Source organism: Neolamprologus multifasciatus, chromosome 23 (genome assembly GCF_963576455.1).
Source record: "Neolamprologus multifasciatus chromosome 23, fNeoMul1.2, whole genome shotgun sequence".
NCBI lineage: Eukaryota > Metazoa > Chordata > Actinopteri > Cichliformes > Cichlidae > Neolamprologus > Neolamprologus multifasciatus.
Genome location: NC_140460.1, coordinates 3,469,188 through 3,492,468, shown reverse-complemented (window position 1 = coordinate 3,492,468; position 23,281 = coordinate 3,469,188). Strand labels below are relative to the sequence as shown.

Sequence of the window (23,281 nt, the reverse complement as noted above, 5' to 3'; positions counted from 1 at the left end):
GATACTGAACTTGGCAGAGGATGTTTTCACAACTTTTTAACACGTGGACTTGCAAAAACTTGAAATTTTTGATGAACAGACATGACGGATCTATTCTTACCACTGCCTTCCTGTCAACAGGAACCAGACCTATTTTAATCGCTACAAATCCAGGATTTGGGAGAGTCTTTGGTCTGCAGCTTGGCTATTGTATTGTGCAAACAACACTATTAGAGACATTTTTTTTTAAACTAAGCTTAAACAAAGAGGTCCAGAATCTGTGAACAGATGAGATGATGCGTGATGACAGAGCTCTTACCGTCTGGACACTGGGACAACGGAACCTGCTTGATTCTTGTGCCGTTTCTGCAGGCAAAGACCTCCATCTGACACTGGTTCTGGTAGAGCTGCCCGTCTGACCCACAAACAGGATCGCCATCGTAACCGCAATCCCTGTAGCACGTGCAGCGCTCAAACCGCTCCTCCTCCAGACAGCCAAACACATTGTTGCACTGGTTCGCCTGCACGAAACCTGCAGAAACATCATTTTTCATTAGATTCATGAAAGCGAGGCCTTTCCACACTTTTAGGAGCGCTGCGCGTGTTTCTCACCTATCCACTGATTGGTTGAACTTTCCACCTCATTGCACGTAGGTCCATCGCACAGCTCCCGTGCAAGTGGACTGCTCTCGCTAACATTGTAGAACCGGGTAGCCTCGAAAGCTGCACGACAAGCACAGACCCACACGAGCATGTTCACACATCCACACACATGAAACAATGAAGCTCACCATTAGTAGGTCATAAACTTGAAAAATTCCAGTTGCAGGAAAAAAAAAGTGTTTAACTCCTTAAAGAGGAGCACTTAAGCTCTTAATGCCCAGAGCTTTTAAGACTTCTTCATCATCACTGTGATTTTCTCCCCTATTAAAAAAGTCTTAATATATCAGACAATATATTTAAGCAATAAAATGCAAAAAAAAAAATGCTGAATGTAGCAAATATGATACATGCATATTAATATGTATTTATTTATTTATTTATTGTCAAAAGGTTCAATAAACACTCCAGTTTCAAATAATTTGAATTTTATGGCGATTATTTCACAGTTCAGGCTTTAAAGGGTTAAAATATTCATCAGAGGCACACCTGGTTCGTAGTAGTCATAGATCTTGACCGGAACAGGCGCCGTCTTGCCCACAATGTACTCCCTGACAGCTTGGAAGGCCACGCACGTCATACACTGGCTGGGAATCTACAAAAGGTCGAAACAGAGAAAGACTCATGAAAGCACCCCAGCCCACATACACATGAATACAGACACACACATGGGTATTATTAAACCTGCTTTTAAAAAACCAAATAATTAAATCAGAGGCTTTTTATCTTGAGTTTACAGTGATGCAGCAGGTGTGCAAAACCAGACGCAGCAATCAAGAATTTTGATTGCACTCACCTCATCAAAGTAGAACAACACTTTTCTCCCATTCAGCTCGTATCTCTTCAGACCGACTCTCTTGTCCATAAGCAGCTGTTGACCAGCACAGCACATAAAGAAATCAAGCTTCATATGCAAATATTAACCTCGATCTCTTGACATTCTCATTTAAAATAGTTTAATAACGTTTAACTTGATTTTATAGTGCTGGAAGGGGTTTGTGAATATCTCTTGCCTTTGTACCTATTGAGAAGAATTAAAGATCCTTTTTATCAGATCCTGATAAAAACGTGTTTAGATTTTCTAAAATTGCAGCCGAGTAAGATTATAAAATGTCAATTTAAAAACGCATAACGCATGGCATCCAGCTAAGTCAGCTACATGTACGGCTCCAGTATTTATATATGAACATGCAGAGAAGTCATTAACAATGGACATTAGCAGTAATCAGCACCACAGCAGTCTGGACAGCTCCACCTCATGCCAACCGAGGTTTACCGTACACAGACCAGTAAATATAACGTGTCGAACATGAAAGAAAACCCACAGTTCTTATGTTAACCCCGTGACCGCCACACTACAGTGGATCTAGGATATTATTATGTAATTAAAATGCTCCCTTTTCTGCTTGTACAGACTGTCGTGAATATAAAGAATTTCTATTATTGTGTGACACGTGTGAGCAACAACAGAAATGCAAACCATACCCACTCTATCATGAAGTCATGTCCACAGTGGAAAATGAAAAACACGTCACTAAGAGACTCAGAAAGGCTTTTTCTAAGTAGTTGAAATTAAAAAAAAGATGACAGTTTTTCTGTAGAATTACCAGAACTCTGTTTAATACTTTTTTTTTAAAATTATGCACAAATGATCATGTTTACATGAACATCTTCCTATAATGATCATAGGGTTTGTATGTATATATTCCTGTATGTACTCTGGGGCAATATGAATGAAACTTTGCATTAACATCACCACACAAAGAGCAATTATCATGTCTATATGTTTTTAAAAAACATTTAACATCAGTATTCTTGGGATTTTTGCATTCATCATCCCTTGTGAATGCAACGTTACTGTTGCCACGCGTCACGTTCGCCTGGATGTAACTTAATAGTCACGAAAATTTGTCTCTGCAATAGAATTGTATTCAACTCACCACTAAATATGGAAGGAAGAATTTGAAATAGTGCCGCAGGCCTGGCTTTTGTTACGGTCTAATAATTAGGACGGTGTGAATGACCGACGAGGATGCTGTTTACTCAGAATCAGAGCGTGTGCATAGAGAGCCAGCAGTTAATTCCCCCCATCGGGGGATTTTCATTCTGTCAGAGGTGGCAGCCTTTGGACAGCAGGGGTTTATGAGGTGCTCAGCCTGAGCTGGCGCCACCACGACACACGCACTTACACGCTGTTTACGAAAGCATTGTTTGTCTATATAATAACCAAAAATTGCTCACGAACTCCCATTGCTCAAATGTTACACCCCCAGAGTGCCCTGGGTTGTTAAAGAAAGCTCATTATATTGGGTGATAAGAGGCCATGGCTGTGGCAGCTCCCAGTCAGTCACTGGACTAATCATTCAGTACTGCAGCATCAATGAATGCAACTAGACATCACTGCAGAAGCCAAGCTTGCCACCATAAACTGAGGAATGTAAGTGGCAGTCGGGCAGGCAGCAGTAAAACTCCAGGGGTGTAAACTGAGCTTGTTAGCCACTACAACTCGGGTCAGTCATGACTGATATACTCACAGTACTATGTGTGTATGAGTATGCGTGTTTTACATCTCTCCAGGTAGCCAGAGAGGTGGCTCTTTTGGAGGTGGAAGCCTGCAGACTTTAGCCCTATAACTGTCTAGTAATGAGGGACAAGTTTCAGATTGGTGGCTGGAGGGCTGACCTTGATACAGCCCTTAAATTTACCTTCCTCTCCATTACTCATTTCATCCATCCAGCATAATGCTGTCTGTCAACTCTACACTTTACAAGTTTTCTATGTACCCCACGTGGCCTAGTGAAGTGTATGTCTACGGTCTTGTAAGCCCAGAGAGTCCTGACGACTTTTAACCTCCAAGTTAAAAATGATCCCCATCAGCAAGACACATACACACATGCAGACACATGAATAGAACATTTCAGCAGCACATATTGCAGAACGTGCAGTAGTTAAATGACCTGCCTCTATCTGAAGGATGTTTTCAGGAGCTGTGCTGTCAAACAACACGGGACAGAATGCTTCACTGTGCTATTTACGCTAAAACCAAACAATATCTCAAACGTGTGTGTTTGTTTATGTGAGTGAATTAAATGTTGCATCCTGTGTGGTTGTGAAGGTTGTGAAGCGTAGTGTTTGCAAAGCGGTTTGATCAATTCCATGACGTACTCATTATTGTTAAATGGCCTCAAGATGCATCGGTCTCTTTCTACCTTCTTTTCAGTTTCGTCAACTACCTGATTACCTGCCTGTCAAGCAATATGTCAGTCACTATGGCTAACTGCTAAATGCCTCTTTTAAAGTGTGGTCATGTGCGATTACATACCCGCTCTAGACTTTCGACATCTGCTCGGAAACCAGAAATCATGGGTACTTCTATGACAGCCATGTTAGACGAGCCTGAATGAAGCCACCTAGACAAAGGATTGGCGATGAATACATGTTTTTCCCCAGCTCTGTGTGTAAGTGTGTGGTAACCGTTTACCTTGCACAAACTTCTAATGAGATGTGATAATCCAATTTGTCCTGGTGGGCTGCTGGGTCATCATCGTCAATGGGTGCCCGTCGCTTCCAGTTAAGCTCAGAGCGGTTGTCAGCGCGGCTCCGGGATCGTGAAGTAGAATGACGGGAAGAGGAGGAGGAGGAGGAGAGGGGCTGCAGGTTTCGTTCCTGAAAAGGCTCTTTCAGATCCACCTTGAGATGAAAGGCTGGCTTGGAAACTGGGTCAGGTACATTATAAGACACGTCGATCTACAGACACACAGAGAAGGAGATACTTGTGAAAATCAGGCACGCTAGCAATGTGGCCTCAGGGTCTGTACCACTGAGCTACAGTTATAGCAGAAAGAAAGCACAACCTCTGTCAATCCTAAGGTTTTACTTATCAGGACATAATAAAAGCACCTTTTAAAATGAGGTAAATACAACCTCAGATGACCAACAACAACACAGGTGATTTTGTTTTTTTAATAAAAGCAAAGCCAAGACCAAGAAGTCGAGTGTGAACACCCCAGCTCACATGTGACGCTAGAATACTTTAGTATACAAAAAAGTTCATGGTTGATTCAGTGATTGCAAAACAAGCCAAAGTCATCACCTCTCCACCACCATGCGTAACACTTGGTATGTGTAGCACTCTGGTGTGATGAGACGAGCCAATGATCACTCTGGATGTTGGTCCGCTGTAAAACTTTAATGCGTACTCCAGCACACGACAAAACACAATGGTAGTACTGGAAGAACAAAACTCCCCCACCATACTATTCCGGTTGGACTAGCCCCCCACAGTCACGGCAGGTCTGCATAAACAAATATTGTTTGGCGATCATTCAACCAATGATCTACAGTATGAGTTTATCCTGTACGTGGGTTTCTTCAAACATGGTGCTGTACATGAGGGTCAAACATCTCCATTTTGGTATCATTTCATCCGAAGGACATTGTTCCAGACGTTGGGTGAATTTTCCAAACATACATGTAAGCTGCTGCCATGCTTTTTTAGAGAGAAAAGACTTTCTCCTGGCAACCCTTCCAAATAGGCCACACTTGTTTACCATATTTTTTGGACTATAAGGCGCACTTAAAATCCTTTAATTTTCTCAAAAAATCCACAGTGTGCCTTATAATCCAGTGCGCCTTATGTATGACTTCTGGTTCTGCTTACTGACCTCGAACCAACTTTATGTTGTACATGGTGCTCAAAACATATGTTTTAGTACGACTTTGGTAAGCTACGAAGCCGCACCAGTTGATGGATTGTTGGAGCAATACGGCTACCGTAGTCAGGAGCCTCGCAGAGTCATCTGGGTCCAAACTCCGCTTCAGGTCCCAAAGTCACACGAACACTGCGGTATCCCTGAGAGTTAAAAACTGTCTAAATTCTTTCATCTTTAATAAAATGATCAGTGTTGCTGCTTTACCAGGTGTAACAATTAAGTTTAACATCCAGGCATCCATGAAAACAGAATTTATTAAATTTAATGGCGTTAGAGTTAGCATAAGTTAGCTCGCTAGTTTCCACCTAAACACGATATAGCATGTTCTGACTGAAAGATTTCTGAAAAAATTAAAAGGTACAGCTCTGCTATCACTTCCAACATAAATGAAGACAGAAAACTAAACAGCACTTTTGTAGGGTTACTGAAGTTGGACTAGCTGGTATATAATGTTGTGCTACGTGATCGCTAGCGACACAGCTATGTTAGCATAACACAAACACAGTGAAGCTGGAGGATGAACGCTAACTTTTTACCACTCGATAAAAGTTAGCGTGAGGGTTCCCAATGGTTAGGGACAAATGCAATCGCATGGCAGGATGTTGTAAATGGACCAATCAGTCAGGAAAACAACTGAGATAATCCATCAACAGTACGAGGTTAGTCATTAATATACTGCAGTAACATGAGAATAGATGAGCTGCCAAAGAATTCAACATTAATGAATCAATGGTACAGAAGTGGAGGAAGCAAGAAGAATGAGTTGAGTAAAGTTTGACTTATCTGACTGTTTTGTTTGGCTTAATGCACCCTATAATCCAGTGCGCCTTATGGTCTGAAAAATACCGTAGTCCTTTTCTAACTGTACTGCGATGAACTTTAACATTTACATGCTAGCTGAGGTCTATTGAGTCTTTTGGACTGTTTCCCTGAGAAATGAATAGTCAGATCTTGGAGCAAATTTGCTGGGATGTTCACTCCTGGGAAGATTGTTTAAAATTTTTCCACTCATGAATTATATGTCTCACTGGAGAATGATGGACGTAAGATTGTTTGGAAATGGTTTTCTAACCCTTTCCAGATTGATGGGGAGCTACAATTACTGCTCCAAGATCACTGTTGATGACTTTTCTTCTTGGCATTGTGTGAACACACCTGAATGCTCCAGACCTCCAAACTGCCAAAACCTCTGCTTTTACAAACATGGTCACACTTGCTGATGATCAAGTACTCAACTGCATCTGATTAGCAGCACCTTCTTAATTCCCGTGAAAGGAGTAAAAGTGTACTTCATTTTTCACATACTGCTTCTTCATTTTGGCTTTTGATTAAATAATAACGGATGTAATACATCATGTTTTGTTGTTCATCTGAGGTTGTGTTTACGCAATTTTAAGACCTTCCAAGGAACAGAATGTCGTTATGTCCTGTTGCGTAAGCTCTTAGAAGTGAAAGTGAGTGTACTTTATTTTTACCATGACTGCATTTTTCCATCATTTTGCAACTATTTTCCAAATTATGGTAAAAGCTCACATATTTGATGAAGCCTGCTGACATTAGTATTTCCCCAACTTTCCCCTGTATCATTATGTTGCTTAATGGACAACCATTAAAGTTGTTATCGACATTCACTTTTCCCTCAGGTTGAATCTAACAACCACTTTTTCCATACCACTGGTTTAATGATAAATGCAAATAGTAATATTATTATTCCTCGAGGTGCCTTATGCTAATGTAACAGGGTCATAAATCACAGTGTTATAATTACACAAAATGTGTTCTAAACCCCCAAACTGTTCCTTTTATACCTGACTTTTAGGACCTCCAAGCCTGTAGTTATGTCCATTATCAGTTAGAGTCCCTCCTCATTCTTTTCTTCTTCTTCTTTGGTGCAGTCCTATAAATACAGTGTACCCCATTTGCCTCTCCCCTTTTCTACAATTCCCCTGTGGGAGAGGTGGGTGTCATTTCTTCCCAACACTGTAAAACGCTCATATAATGCATATTTAGCCACCTGGATGTTTCTGATTGTGATTTTAGTTCAATTATTGTCATTATTAAGCCTGTTTTTTGTTAGATGTTACAAGTGTGTAGTATGTATGTATCATAAATGGGTTTTAGGCGCCATAAATGCTAGCATGAATATATACTTCTTGCTAGCTTGGAAGTTGTGGTGGGTTGAGCTAACCCTCTTCCACTGTTTGTATTTGGTCGTGGGAGCTGGAGTGGGCAAATTATTTACTTGGAGGCCTTTCTTTCTTTTACCTTTTTTATCAGGTATGTCGGATTTCATGTTGTTGTTTTTGTTTTATCTTATGTCAAATATGTTACGTGTAAATCCATACTTTATGTTTAATGTAAAAATAAATGCCGCCCTTTTCTACAATTCCCCTGTGGGAGAGGAGCTGGAGTGGGCAAATTATTTACTTGGAGGCCATTCTTTCTTTTACCTTTTTTTGATCAGACACAACGCAGAATCACACCGGTTACACTAACTGAAAAACGTTGATGCCTAAGAACAGTTGTCTCATAAAGCCTGTAGTATGACTATGACCTGTTGGTCTTGTAGACTTCAAATGCTCCTTTGTGATCAGGATATTAAATCTTCATTAGTAGTCCTTGTCGTATTTCAAGTTTATTCTAAAAAAGTAAAATCTGATTATTTCCTCTTTATTAACTTTGATCTTACAGAGGTGAAGCCTTTTGTTTTCAACCAAATTATTTCACTTTTTGGATGGAAGCTTTACTTTTTAAAAAAAAATACCAACACGGTCAGTAAAATAAAGAAAAGTAACAAAATGTTTAAAAATTTAACACCTTCTTTTATAACCTCTAACATCAAAAAGAGAAAGCAGAAAAGGTCTTTAAAGTATAAACTGCAAATCATATTCTGTCGACAACAGAAATGCATTCAGCAGCTTGTGTTTTAGCCTGCGGACAACTCACTGCTTTGACGCTCGTTTTAATTTCACAGAAGATTATTCTCAACAGAACTGTCCACATTTCTGATAAATCATTCAGTGTTACCCGAGACCCTAGCAGAGCTGCTAAATGATATTCCTGAGGCAACTGCATATACTCATCGCATGCCTACAAACACATACACAGGCAGGACCGCTCAAGTATTTCATTAGAGCCCAGGTGCTGCTGGCCCCAGGGGCTGACAGAGAGGTGTGTTGACTCACGGAGAGGTGTGGATATGGGGAAAGCAGAGAGGGAGAGAGGTGTGAAGAAAAAAAAACATGTTTGTGTGTGGGAACCGTGCAGAGGGGAGAGAGCTGGAAGCCGACCACCACATCCTCTAGTGCCTCGTTCAAATCAAGTCAGATTTCAAATACACGATTCGGAAAATGGGACTGTAAACATCTTTGATCGCACATGCTTTTTCATTTACAACTTGTTTAGTTTTAAAGCAGACACATGTTTGAGTATGAGTGATAAGAAGAGAGGCACAGTCATCGTCTACAAAGAAAAATAACTCTTTCTGTTTATAAAAGAGGCTTTTGTTTGTCTGTGACAAGGCAGGGAGAGACAACAGGGATCAACACACCCCAAAACAACTGGCCAAATTATGCCAGATCATTTCATATTTCATGTTGGAATTTGAGGCGTTGTGGAGCCTCTCCCCTACTGGCAGAGTGTTGCTGTGAGTCACTGAAATAAGCATTGCATTAAAGTTCAATTTTGGGCAATTTTCAAGAATGCAAATGTGTGTTTGTGTGAGCCTGTGTCTGTAGTAGCACGGTACCTGCATGAGACAGCAGCCTTCTCCTTTAGCGCTGACGAAAAGGCCTGTGGGGATACTGGGGATCTGAAAAAATGGGAGAGAGAGGAGAAACAAAGAGAGTCAGGGGGGGCAGGGAGAGGTGAATGAGTCATTTATCAAGTGAATGAATGCTGTAGGCTGCTACGCTGCCACTTGTGGTTCCCTGGCTACTAACCAGCAGGCCTTAATTGCCCCAATTAAGATGACACTACTAATCACAGTGGAGGAATATGCCTGGCAGAGAGAACCTACTGAACTCTCACCTGAACCACTCCAGCTGGCTGATGGAGCGCTTTCTCTCTCTCTCTCTCTCACACACACACACATGCACGCACGCACGCACGCACACACACACACACACACACACACACACACGCACACAGAGTAGTACTGACCTGACACCACAGTGCTCTGGCCAAGGTAGTTCATGCCTAAGCTGTCAGGTTTGTAATAAATCCAGTTATTAAATCAACAGACCAACAAGGTGCTTTCGGGAAATCCGGCCCAGTTAAGCCTGGTATGGTTTGGCAGTATCAAAAGGTCCTGGCTACTGCACAGTTGAACACGGAAAGGGGGATTAATGTTTAATACCAGCTCTGGTACATAACTGCTCATCAATCACAGCTCCTAAACTGCATTAAAGTGCACTGGGTTCTCTTAGGGAGGATTTACCACCTCAAGTACTGGTCATGATTAAGGGATTTCATTTTGATAAAGCGCTGTCAAATTAGGGCATCTTCACACACCGCACTGCAGTTCCAGACTTTTCAAGACATTAGATATTGCAGAGTTCGTCCTTTGTTGCTCCCACATGAGGATAGCTTCTTTATTGTCAGAAGGATTCACAGCGACAGAGTGGGTGTTGTGTGTGTGACCACGCCAGCCTAAACTAGATGTGTGTATATCCTGCTGTGTGTTACATGTGCGTAAGGACAACGTCTTCATTTTCCTTTATGACCTGTGTGCAAAAACGCTGAAACTAGACCATGTATTCAGGTTACCTTGGCACTCTGGAGGAGCTTCTTGTTGTCCCTATTGAGTTCAAAGGTCTCCTGGAAGTCAAGGTTGGTGGAGGCCAGTGAGATCGTGAGGTTTACCCCTCCGACATAAGACAGGATGGCATACTCCGACAAAGCATGCAGAGCCACACATGTGTCCTGGCACAGGGGGGTTTTCAAGAAACACCAAGTTAACAATTCATACTTTAGTAGTAACTGTCCATAACACTGAAAGACAGTTTGCTGTCATTTATTACTTATAGTTAATTTAATCTACAACAAAATACAGAAAAGAAAAACAGAGGTACCTGTGTGGAGGAGAAGCCACCCAATGCATTCCTTTGCTGGGAGAGCCATTTGACGACGGGTAGGGCAGATGCCACATCCCCCAGCAGCGTGTAGGTCAAAAGACCGTACGCGGTCATCTCCACTTCTGCTGATACCACTACAAATAAAAACTGATTTTGAATGGCAGTATTTCGACTCTTAGCTTTATTAAAAAACTCAATCAGTGCTATATTGCTGGTGTTAACAATAAGAATGAAAGTTGCAATTTTCTCAGTGTGTTTTTATTGACAGAGGCTAATCCAAAGCCAGTGTATGTACTGTGCTGTCACCTCCTTTGCATTATATTATCATCATCATCATCAACTTTATTTATAAAGCACTTTAAAACAACCACAGCTGACACAAAGTGCTGTACATTGGAACTGTAAAATAAAATTACATGAGATATAAGTAAAAACCAAATAAAAGAAGAGTGAAATCATTAATTAAATAACTACTTCAATTAAAAGAGAAACTAAGTCTCGCTGAGGTTAAAAGCCAGGGAATAAAAGTGGGTTTTAAAACGTGATTTAAAAGTGGACAGTGAAGGGGCCTCTCTAACGTGCATGGGCAAATTATTCCATAATTTTGGAGCCACAATAGAGAAGGCCCCGCCCCCTCTGAGCTTCCTCCTGGATCTCAGTACCTCCAGGAGCAGCTGGTCAGCTGACCTGAGAGACCGACAGGGTGTGTGGGGATGAAGAAGCTCAGAGAGGTAAGGCGGGGCAAGACTGTGAAGGCATTTAAAAACAAACATAAGAATTTTAAAGTTAACTCTAAAAGACACAGGCAGCCAGTGCAGAGAGGCCAGCACGGGGGTTATATGCTCTCTTTTTTATTACACAGGCAGGAGCTATTCTGTAAATGTACAATATACCTGACTGAGCGAGGCCATCACTGAAGCCCATGAAAGTGTCTTCATCTGTCATCGTGCTCCCAGTTAAACTCCAGTGGGTTAGTCCATCTATAAAGACAAACCAGGTGAAACAGACAGGCAGGGGTAACGACTCACCGCTCCTTCCATCGATCTCCTTTGATAAAAACTAAAAGAAAAGATCCACACCCAAACGCCCAAAGACAAAGTAAAACAAGCAAAATTCAACACATTAGCTCACTGTGGGCTCGCTAACTATGCTAGATATTTCATGGATCATTACCCTGATTATCCTTTTGCTACCCCACCCTATGCCTTTACTGTACCTGGGGAATAAAATGATTGCTATCAAGGAAGAACCCCACTCCCCCTGACGCCTGCAACGTTGTTAAATCTGCCAAACTTGCAGAACGTTTCAGGCAAGAGGAAGACAAGGAAATGGCCAAAGGAAATCAACAATAAGATAAGAAAGACAAGGGGAAAGGGAGGGGTGGAGCGAACTGCTGCTGAATACTGCAGCAGCTGGTTTTAAAGTAGCTGCTCTCCTATAGTTATATAGCTATATATAGCTGTAAATATAAACCAGTAATACTTTTGTTTTGCTACAAAGATTTGACCAAAGAAGATCTAAATCTCTACATTTTAACGTGCAATATTGTCGTGGTTACAAAAAAATACTTGATTCAATTTTCCTGGTTAAGTTCTGACTTAAAATACTACTACAAACAGTATTGCTCATAGTGGTACCTTGTGTGATAGCCATGTGGTTGAGGCGGCGCAAGGCCAGCGGGGAATAAGGACTGCGGAGCAGCGCCAAGGCATACGCAGACAGAGCGGTAGTGTAAGGATCATCAGCAGTGTATGTGTTCCCTTCCAGGAAGTCCTTGGCTTTAGCCACTGCCACTTTCTCTTCCTGGACCAGACAAGAAAGACCACAGGGCAAACACAGATGAACGTGTGATATATTTCACATTTAACGCGCTGTTAACATTGCGACAAAATCTCTATAGTTTACATTGCAAATAGTGGGTTACAGTGATTTGGTCTGTTTGTGCAATTCTATATCCCAGGATCATCAGATATAGCTTTTACTTATTGTAACTACTGCTACACTTTTAATCCCCAATGCAAACACACGCGCACAAAATCATCACCAACCTAATTATTTTAGAGGCTCTGTCCAAAAACACGACAGTAGTTATTGAATAAACACTCATTTTAGCCATTAAAAAGTTGAGAGTGACTTTCATCTCATGCAGACGTGACCTCCCCTCTCATCCATGCGATGATAGGCCTCCAGAGCCACTCACTGTAATTGCAGCAGTCATCTTTTAATTAAGTGAAATTGAAGGAGGTGGGGGTGTACTGCTTTGAAGTGAAGCATACCTTTTTGGTTTTTATCAGTTGTAAAAGCACAGATTCTCAGAAGAAACCTTCTGGGAGAGATAGGAGAAGAAGGGGGGGAAGACAGATGCGTGGAGAGGAGCCAGGCGGAGGAAATGCTAAATAAAGAGTCAACTATCTGGACGATTGGTGAGCAAAGACAAAAACAATCTGAGGTTTGGAGGCTTTCGCGTTTAAGGAATTTCCAGCACACGCTGAGGACGATCATCTTTTCCTAACTTTTCCATTTCTTTTAGTGAACACTAATGTTTATTTATCGAAGGCGGCTACTAGTAGGAGAATAAAGAAAAAGCAAGGTGGGAAAAAAAAGAGAGCAAAGCGGATGGACAAAGGGAAAAAACAGATGGCAGAAAGAGAGCAATGCAACAGAGGTGTCTTTCATGGGAATCAAATGTCGCTGCACATCAGCCTGAAACTTTTGAAGTAGTCCTAAACGTGATAAGATGGTACATTAGCAGCACTGGGGCATAACAAATTTGAGTAGGCGGACTGCCAACACATCCATCTTCACAACTATGAGGAATGCAGCGATACGTCCACACACGACCCAGGCTGCGAGGAAGGACTTTAGGAGTATAGGGCAGGTATGTTTTATTAAATAAAGCACCTCACTTTGAGACTGGATGAAACCACGGATCAAATTTTACACCACTGCGTTGATTTTACGTGACGTATTAGTCAAAATGAGAAACTTTAGTGGGTTTGTTTAGGCCTGCCTAATTCAACGCCATTTCGTTTGCCCCTGAAGAGCAACTGTGAAGCGAGAGGAATAAATAGTGCTGCTGGCCTGCTTACCTCTGTGGTAATCCCTGTCTCCAACAGAGCTGCTACCACATAAGCTGTAAGTGAAATCTTCCCATGGATTCCTCCCTGTGGTCAAAACCAGACATGTTTTCACTTAATAACATCTCGGCTCTCATTTCTCTGCAGTATAAATATTGTTAAACTTTAAATGTATTCATCGGTCCAGAAATCCTTTAGCTAAGAAGTCTGACACCAGGTTCATGCTGTCAATTTATGTGATTATCGCCCTCTCATTCAATGCCATTATCCATCTTGTCTATCCAATCTACTTCTTACACCCGTTCCTGCTTTGCAAGCACAGAAAATTAAACATCTGTCACCTCACATCTATGTAGACACAGCCCTACCTGCAGGTCTTTGTTGAGGATGCGTCCCATAGCGGGGAAGGAGCCGTCATCTCCCTGATGCTTGATGAGCCAAGACTTGGCTGCATGAAGCTCATCGGGGTCGATGTAGATGAATCCTTGAGACTCGGCAAAGGACTTCAGCACAAATGCTGTCAACCTTAGAGGAAGGACAGATGGAGGTGAGAGAAGAAAAAAAAAGACGGGTAAGGGAAAGGAAAAGATATCAAAGATCTCTGACAACATATGGAATCACTATTTCAGTGGACTGAGACGTTTTTCCACACTCTTTCTATCTGTCAACAAATGGGAAGAGGGGCTGATAGAGACGTCCATAAATGTTGGGATGTTGTTTTCCAAGAGGACTGGTATGTATAGATGGAGCTGATGAAATGGAAAAAAGCAAGGAAGCAAGGAGGGGAGCAGATGGGTGCGGCAGGGTTTGATCAGTGCTACAGGATGCGGCAGCTGTGCTCTTGGGAATGTGAAATTGCGCACGGGCCAATCGAATATGTTTCTGGTTGTGATTCGAAGATTCCCCGAAAGCATTCCGAAACTTACACAAACATGAATATCAGGAACGAAGGTTGGGAATCCAGTTGGCCTGGGAGTGCAACTGAGAGTTTATGAGCTGTGGCTTTAGTGGGCCACAGTGGAGAAGAACCAGGGGAGAAATGGAGAAAGGCTAAGGTCAGCCCTGGGGGACACGGCTGAGCTAATAAACATACACGCATCCATAAACAACAGACCTCCCGGTACTGGTAGAAAGCAGCGGTCTCTGGCCAACAACCGCTCAGTGACAACAAGACATTCCATTACAGCACCCCCTTACCAAAAGAGACTCACAGGATGAGGTAAGCTGTTTACAACAAAGAGAAAGAAACACAAGAGAGAAATAACGGAATAAACAAACAGGTCACACTCTAGTTTCTCAACGCAGCTTGTAAGTGAGATCACACTCTGAGAAAAGAGTACCAGAGGGGATGAACTGGAAAAAAAGATCTTTGCACTCATAAACCAAAAACATTAAATCTTCCGTGGTTGGAACCTGGATTATTCCTCCCCAGAGACAAAACTAGGGCTAAAGCCACAAGTCCGCTGGAATTTTTATAATGTTAAGTGATATTGTGTCACTGACTTTAAATGTTAGGCTTCAGGGAAAGGTACTGGAAAACGTAAATATGATTTAGCTTGGAGAAGGAAGGAAGCAGTAGACAAGCTCCCTTCCATCACTCACCCCACGACTAAGGTCACCGTCTCACGACTCTCGCCTTCACTTATTGTTTCTCCTGTTTTCTGACTCCACACATCCAAATCCTCTCTATGAGCTACACTTATCCAGCCCCGTCAGAGCTAAAGGACTTTTCTGATCAATACATGGGTGTGCTCCATGATAAAGCTGAGGTTGATAAGATTTAAGGAGAATTTTTACGAGGTGGATTCAGAGAAAGTGCTTATCGTTACTGTAACGAGCCTGGATTCACTATATATATATATATATATATATATATATATATATATATATATATATATATATATATATATATATATATATATATAGTCAGTGTTGGGAAGGTTACTTTTAAAATGTATTCCGTTACAGAATACAGAATACATACCCCAAAATGTATTCTGCAACGTATTCCGTTACGTTACTCAATGAGAGTAACGTATTCTGAATACTTTGGATTACTTAATATATTATCATGCTGTTTACAACTACATGAATGTGATTTATTACTGTTACTGAAGGTCCGCGGCTCCAAACCGTAGTAAAGGGACCTCTGACTAATACGGTGGGTTCTGTGTTGGGCTCGTAGCCGAAAACTAGCTTTACTTTGTTGTCTGGGTCAACTTTGCTAGCGAGAGACAGAGAGAGGCGTTGAAAGGCTGCTCCAACAGAACTTATTGTTTTTGGAGGAAAACACGAACACAGTGTACAGTCGAGTCTTAATGGCTTACTTACAACTCTTCTTGGCTGCAGTGGTTATTATTATATTTACATGCTTCCAGCTCCCGTTTTTGCTCGATGACAGCTCGTACTTTTCCTTTTTCTCCCTCCCTCGCTCACAGACACATAACGTGTATGGCAGTCCATTCTCCCTGCAGCACGGACTACACTGCCTATGATGCAGTGTTGCCAACTCCTCAGTAAGAAAAATCGCTATTGGCTGTCCTAAAAGTCGCTAGAAGTCGCTGAATGACGTCATTGCCTAATTTGCATAATTGGTCATGCTAATATAATTGTAACCTACGTTGTTGGAGAGAGAAATAACATCGTGGAAGAGACATAAAGTGAGTAAAAAACGTCCTAAATGCAGTTAGAGTTTATTTAGAACTACAAATTAAATTTATTTTAGCAATAATTGTTTTTTGTAATGTCACAATTCCAACCCTGCTTCTTTACCCGGGCTTGGACCGGCAAAAGTGACCCGAAATTGGCACTCTGGTGGAGTTACTTTGTGTGTGTGTGTTTATAAGTAGTTTTAAACCTGATCCACCACACAGCATAACAGTAAAAGAAGAATTGACTGCGTTACAGTCAGTGCGGGAGCAGCGGCTTCGCTCATGCGCGATTCATTTGCAATTCGGATGCACAGGTGTGAACATCTCCTGCCCTGATAGCAGCTGGGGGAGGACTATCCTCCGCCCGTGAGCGCTTTGGCACGGGCGAGGTGCCCACGGCAGCACCCGCTGCTTGTTGAGAGTAAGAGCAACATGCCCTTTCACGTCAAAAAGTCGTCATAAATAAGTCTCCAATAACACCAGAAAAAGTCGCCAGATTTGTCGCTAGTCGCTTTTTAGAAAAAAAGTCGCTAAGGGGGTCTGAAAACTCGCTAAATATAGCGACAAAGTCGCTAAGTTGGCAACACTGCTATGATGCTACATTCTTAAGAGCTATACCTGTAGCATTCTGCTTATTAGCTTAGCACAACAACAACAAAAAGGCCTCTCTCACCCAGGAAACACGCAAAGAGAGAGCGTCACCCTGTAACCATGGCAACCGTAACGCTGCAGCCTGGAACAACAGAACGTAGCTGTCAAACAAAACCCAAACAGTCCTGACCCGCCACAACATGAAACAGGGAAGTACCGCCGTGTAATCCATTTATTTCAACAAAGTAACTGTATTCTAAATACCACCTTTTTAAACGGTAACTGTAACGGAATACAGTTACTCATATTTTGTATTTTAAATACGTAACGGCGGTACATGTATTCCGTTACTCCCCAACACTGCATATAGTTAACACAGTAAATGGCTTTACTTTAAAACATATTTTACAACACATCTGCAAATAGAAGGCAAGCGACAACACAAACACTGACATACAGGTTTGGCACAGGAATGGAAACATATTAAGTTAATACAGCAGTGTGATCAGTTCTTTTAATCTCAGGTATTCAGCCTGTAACCCTGCTAATGCTGTCAGATCAATCTTTGGGTCGAGACACAAATGACATGCCGGTCTCAACATGTAGAGCCAAGAACTAAACCCTATTATTAAGGATAATTATATAAGGAAAAAGCAACAAGTTTTTAAAGCATATTTTGATTTACTACAACTTTGCTTTATTCTTTTAACTAAAATGAAAGAATACAAGACAATTTGAAGGCTTATTGCAGTTTGCAAGACAGCCTTCACTCTGAAGTTTTATTCACTGTCTGCCTGGAATATTAAAAATATTGTGCAGGGGGAATGTAAAAATCTTGTAATTGTATCCGAATAGTGAATTCATACCTCTAGTTTGAAATGAAGTTCAAGGCTTCAATTACTTTTAGGGGTAAAGGTCACATTAGGGATTAAGTTAGGGGATACTGATGTTGTCAGTGAATGGGCTTCACATCTTAAATCGAAGACAATCCAGAAGTACTTTAAAGTACAATATCACCAGGTGCTGGCTTAAAAAAACAAAAACAAAACAGGAATCTCTGCCTTCATTAGACCCCAAATGAAAATGAGTCAACCTCTCTCATTAAATATTAAGTCTGTAAATTGGTTCCACCAGTCATCTTGATCATCTTGAAATTAATTCCAATATGAAGCAAATATCAGGCCTGAAAGGAGGTATTTTTAGGGGCGTGGTCGGCTTAAAAGACATGCCTGGTCTAGAGAGACTGACAAGGCAATTTTGGCATTAAGTACAATGTGTACACATTAGCTATGCACCCCAGTCAGGCTCAAGTGTCACTCGTCTGCTCTAGCTCCCTTCCCATATTTGGAAGATCCTGGCTCGAACCAGAAGAGATGGTGTGGACCATAAAGCGAATCTCTAGGCCAGAGACGTCGATTTTACATTGTGGGCCGCATACAAATCACTTTGATGTGGGTCGGATCAGTGAAACTCTCCTTTCTGTCAGTGTATAGAGGTTAAATGCACATTTAATCTTGGAGACATCTTAATATAAGAAAAAGAAGTGCAAATTCAATTGTATGTCTCAGTTTTTCTGTATGATAAAGAAATTCTGCTTGAAGTAAATGAAAAATATCTGTCAGCACAACTCTTTGGGGTAAGAATTGGAAAAAAGAAATGTGTAAAATTACAGAAAAAGATGTGTCTTCTCATTGCCCAGATGTCTGTTTATTCTAAGGAATGCCCTATTTATTGTTTTAACTGTGGACACTGTAAAAAACTGAAATTTCTATAGGAGAACTTTTCGGTCCTTTAATTGTTAACTATTACTTAATTACTTCAGTGTAGTAAGAATGGCCATGGGAATGTCTTTATCATTAGAAAAAAGTTAAGATAAAAGTTGGAAATTTAGACTCTACTTTACATTTTCCAAAGCTGTCAAGTGGGCCGGATTGGAGTCTTTACCGAGCTGATTCTGGTCCCCGGGCTTTATTTTTGACAGCCCTGCACTCAGCTTAAACTCAGCTCCAGTGCGAATGAATGGGTGAAGTCATCACTTGCTTCTTCTATCTCTATATTTTTGTATTTGCAAAATATTGGTCTTTTAATTCTTATCACCATAAGAATGAAAGAGCCAAAGGGTCAGAAACACATCTCATAATTTCTTTCTTTGCCAGCGTTTCTCTACTTTTGCACAACATCAAGTCAGCGAACGTTCAGCCCAGTTTGTGAACTGTTAACAGCCTTGACATCAGAGATAATTAGCGCTACACACCTAACCATTATTGCCAGCCCGTGTCATTCTGCTCTGTATTTTCATTAAACCCTGTCAATTTCCATACTGATACATTTCCACATCCTGGGATACATTAACACTGCATTACAGCTGCTTTTAAGCAGCCAGTAAAGCCGTGCTCTGCTCGTGAACCCGGAGTCTGAAGCAAAAGCTGCGCTTGTTTTGGATGCAAACATGTTGTTGATGGATTCATAAAGTGTCTGATGCAGTTTTACTGAATGTTCACCATCTGTGTTGTGCCCACAGCCCACACTTGTTACCCCGGGTGCCAAGGAAAACTCCAAACCGCTGCTGGTTACATCCTCATATCCTCTCACAGTCATCAGGGGAAGAGTTCAAGCTTTCAGCAGCGGTTTAATGTTACCAATTACACCCAGGTAGTGAGTCATAAGGAGACATGCACCATTTCTATTTTCTAGACCATGTCAAAAAAAAGGTAAAACCTTTTTGGTAAAGTGGCTCCAGACAACTTATAACACTGTCTCCAATAGTGGCATTAAGAGCTTGTTTGCGGGGCCAAAGCAGCATGGGTCCACTCAGTGCTACGGATATGAACCCTGATTAATTGCAAATAAATCTTGACAACTTTTCCTACCTCAGGGATCCAATTATGCAGTTTGTTTATGATTCTCTGTCATTTATGTAACCTGCTGTTTCACGGTGTTAGCTCTACTAAATATCACAATACCCACCTCAGTTCATAAATCAACCAGAGGTATGTACATTCTGCGTGGGCCTCGAAATACAAGCAGTGGAGCTCCCCATTGAGACAACCGAATCGAGTTTTATAAATATTAACATGGTTGTCTGCCTGCCTGCCTCCAGGCAGTGTAAACATGCAATAAACACTCGAAAGGGAAAAACTCAGAGATTTAAACATACCAACAGGAATAGATTAATATGAGCACAGCGTACGAAGGTTTTGATAAAAACTTTACTGCTTTGGCCGGCAACCCATGTCCCACTGAAAGCTGAAGAATGCGGCTACGGCCGAGCGTAGCTTAGATGGTATGTGTTGTGCACATTTCAGCAACTACACCTACAGCTACTCACCACATGCTGCCAGAGGAATCCCTCTCTCCGAAAGCACTGTATGATCCATCCCGCCGCTTGTAGGTCAGCTGTCTCTGGTAGCCTGGATGAGAAGAGAGTACTGTAAGAAAGGTTGGTTCCTAAGAACACGCAGAAATGACGTACATCTTTTTCAGGTTTGCTGATAAATCTCGAGGTGGATGTATTTTTTTTTTAGTTTTTATCCACCACTGCAGAAATGTGCACAGAGTAAAAGTAATGTGCAGGAGAAGCACCACCATGTTAACGAGCCCGTGTGAGCTTGGAAGATCAGGCAGACCAGAATCAACGCAGTGAAACTAAACACGGTATATTAAAAGGTAGCCAAAAAATTCAAATACATTTCAAAAATATAACATTTCATCCCTGAAATTCTCTTTTGGCATTGATTTCTGATTCTTCACCCAGCTTTGTGGTGCATAGTGTGCTGCGACTAAATAAATGAAGGAAAACAGAACGTTTGCTCGGACATGCTCCCGATGTTCTTACATATGCAGTCGAGTGGTTTCACTTGCAACTATGCAATGAAGCAAACTGTGCAAAGATGTTCTGGTGCTTGCCTGCAAAAGGGTGAATCCAGCATAGTTTTCAGGTCTTAAAAAACACAAACGAACAAGAAAAATAGCCCACAATATAATAATTTACCAATATTCAAACATTTGTTGCTGTACCTAAGACAGTAGACACTCGGTAGCTGAATTTCCACTTTGTTTTAGGGTCAGCCCCAGTGTCAAAGGCAAACTCTTGAATTTACCTGTCCTTGTGTGGCACAATAATAAAGCCTATTGACATTTATTAAAGTTGAAGTTTTCCTTTTATATCTTTGTGAGGGACAAAGACTAATCTTGATAACTCTGAATAAACCTTTATGTTTCAGGTTACGATTCAAAGTTTTGAATCCCAGCCAGTCCAAGGCTGATAAATGAACTCCGTTATTCAAGGTAAACTATATTCTTGTTGATTGCAGACAGCCCAATTATGGTGCATAACTTGAAGAAAACAGAAAACTGTTCGAAATCATTCCTTTCTTTGAGCATGACACCACTTTGCGCAGCTTCATGCCAGAAAGGATTTGACTTGTTGAGATTCATGACACGCTCTTGAAGAACTTAAATAACTTCCTTGTTCCTGTGTTTAACGTGCTGGTCTCTAACTGGGTTTACATCGGTGGGTATTTGGGAGGGCACGAATGGCAGAATCTGTGGTACTGAAAGTAATCCACATGTTTAAGAATCACCATATTGGTATTACTGAGTTAACTCAGCATCTTGTTAATATATTATTTATCTTAAATACTCTGATGACAGCTCAAGCACATTTGGACATGAAAAAATAATTCTAAAGAGACCATCAGAGCTTGTCTTAGCGAGGAGGTCATATTTAACCCACGAGGAAAAGAAAATACTGAATATCTGATCCAAGGAAGCGATTTGTTAGGATGCAGTTTCTTTACCTTGAAGTAAGTAGTCAGTTGCTTCATTTTCAACCTCGGGGCTGAGCTGCCTGGTCTTCTGCAGATACTTCAAAACAAAGACATTGGGGGCAAAGTGGATCATGTTCTGCTCACCACACCCAAAGGGTAGCCTCAAGAGCTTGTCCAGGTTATGTAAAGTTGGCCCCATAACATCACCTGATATTAGAGCAAGATACACAAACACACTTCATTTACTGACACTGCAAAATGTGCAGTATATTAGTTCATTCACTTGAGGATTGCATGATGTTTTTTTTTCAGATGTAAATGACACAATGGTGGAAGTAATAATAGTATATGGACTGTATAAGCATCCAACCAGAAAACAGTTTACCAATCATAAATGCAGCAGCTCTTTCTGACCCAGGCACCATGTTTTGTGGGACTCCAAGTGTGAAAGCCTCATTGTGGTTGTCATCAGAGTCCTCCTTCCTCCAAATCTTGAACTCCCCTACTGAGCCCCAGCCTGTAGAAAAGCCTATGTGCCGTACCTGGATGTAAAAAAAAGGTATTTTTACAGAAATGATCTCTAAAGAAATTTCCTGGAGTTGGAACAAAGATGTCATAAAAGTGTCAAACCTGTCCTGTGAATTGGCCTGCCCACCGCAGGATGACCGATTCATTGGTTGGATGTAAACCATGGCCCACCTGGAAGGAACGCAGGAATAATTATTTGTAATTATTATTCTGCATTTGCTTGAAACGTTTCATTATTTTCGCCCCATAATAGACGATACCAACAAAAACATTGGCACAGATTAGACCCAAGATAGCTGACAGCTATCTCTGCTCCAAGAACTCAGTTCCCTCTTCACCCCTTTATTGTTTGACTGCATCTGTGAGCCTCATAACTCATAAGTGGGTTCTCTTGCTACTTAAAGCAAGACACAACATCCATCCAGACGATCAGGAGATGGAAAAGGTCCCAAATCCACAGTGGGCACTGCCTGGATGGTACCCATTCAAACTGAATAAAATAAGAGATTTCCACTAGTGTGTTACAAAGCAGGTGCCCTCCTGGTCTTGGTTAACCACCAACCAACCAGCCAAAACATCAGGGAAGTTTTTAGAAAATGGATACAGGAAGTAGAAAAGAAACCCCCCTCTCTTTTCTCACAAGCAATAGCGCCAACACACTGCATGCAAGTTTAATAAAGCTATAAGTTAACCCAATGCTATTCCAATTTGCTCTCATTGTCCCATTGTCTTAGCAGAAAACTCTGCGTTGGGCTTATAGTAGGATACCAACTACCAAATATTGGTATCTTCATAGACACGCTGGCTGCATATAGAGCAGTGGTTCTTAACCTGGGTTCGATCGAACCCTAGGGGTACGGTGAGTCGGTCTCAGGGGTTCGGCAGAGCCTCCACCGTGAAATGCACGGCTCATTTTGTGCACCAATATCCCATACCTATGTCTTGAATTTGAAAAAAAAACATTTTATTTTTCACTAAAGAGGGGTTCAGTGAATGCGCATATGAAACTGGTGGGGTTCGGTACCTCCAACAAGGTTAAGAACCACTGATATAGAGGTACAAAGTGAAAATTCTTAGCCATGGCTTTGACTTCTCTCATAGCATATATATTAAAAAAACCCATATGAACATGGTAACAGTGTTAAAGATTTTAATTTTTATGGGAGAGGGTTTGTGAACCTACTGGTACGGTTCCTTTCCAGCTGGTCCTTCTTCCAGCTGTTGGTGATGCCATTGTGA

The 23,281-nt window shown here is 41.4% G+C and overlaps 1 protein-coding gene across 4 annotated transcripts in view; it reads right to left on the bottom strand.

Moving 5' to 3' along the window:
• The window catches only part of cpamd8 (C3 and PZP like alpha-2-macroglobulin domain containing 8), a 51,674-nt gene that overhangs the window by 5,924 nt on the left and 22,469 nt on the right, over positions 1–23,281 (bottom strand). For all 4 annotated transcript variants that reach the window (XM_085150403.1, XM_085150404.1, XM_085150405.1 and 1 more), the window contains 17 exons: positions 22,145–22,213; positions 21,900–22,056; positions 21,545–21,721; positions 20,074–20,155; positions 13,872–14,028; positions 13,516–13,590; positions 12,064–12,229; positions 11,320–11,406; positions 10,424–10,560; positions 10,119–10,274; positions 9,100–9,162; positions 4,121–4,386; positions 3,962–4,049; positions 1,436–1,510; positions 1,129–1,234; positions 592–702; positions 299–511 (listed from right to left, as the gene is read on the bottom strand). In XM_085150403.1, coding sequence (XP_085006529.1) covers positions 299–511; positions 592–702; positions 1,129–1,234; positions 1,436–1,510; positions 3,962–4,049; positions 4,121–4,386; positions 9,100–9,162; positions 10,119–10,274; positions 10,424–10,560; positions 11,320–11,406; positions 12,064–12,229; positions 13,516–13,590; positions 13,872–14,028; positions 20,074–20,155; positions 21,545–21,721; positions 21,900–22,056; positions 22,145–22,213 — 2,185 coding nt within the window. The remainder of the gene's footprint in view (positions 1–298; positions 512–591; positions 703–1,128; positions 1,235–1,435; positions 1,511–3,961; positions 4,050–4,120; positions 4,387–9,099; positions 9,163–10,118; positions 10,275–10,423; positions 10,561–11,319; positions 11,407–12,063; positions 12,230–13,515; positions 13,591–13,871; positions 14,029–20,073; positions 20,156–21,544; positions 21,722–21,899; positions 22,057–22,144; positions 22,214–23,281) is intronic.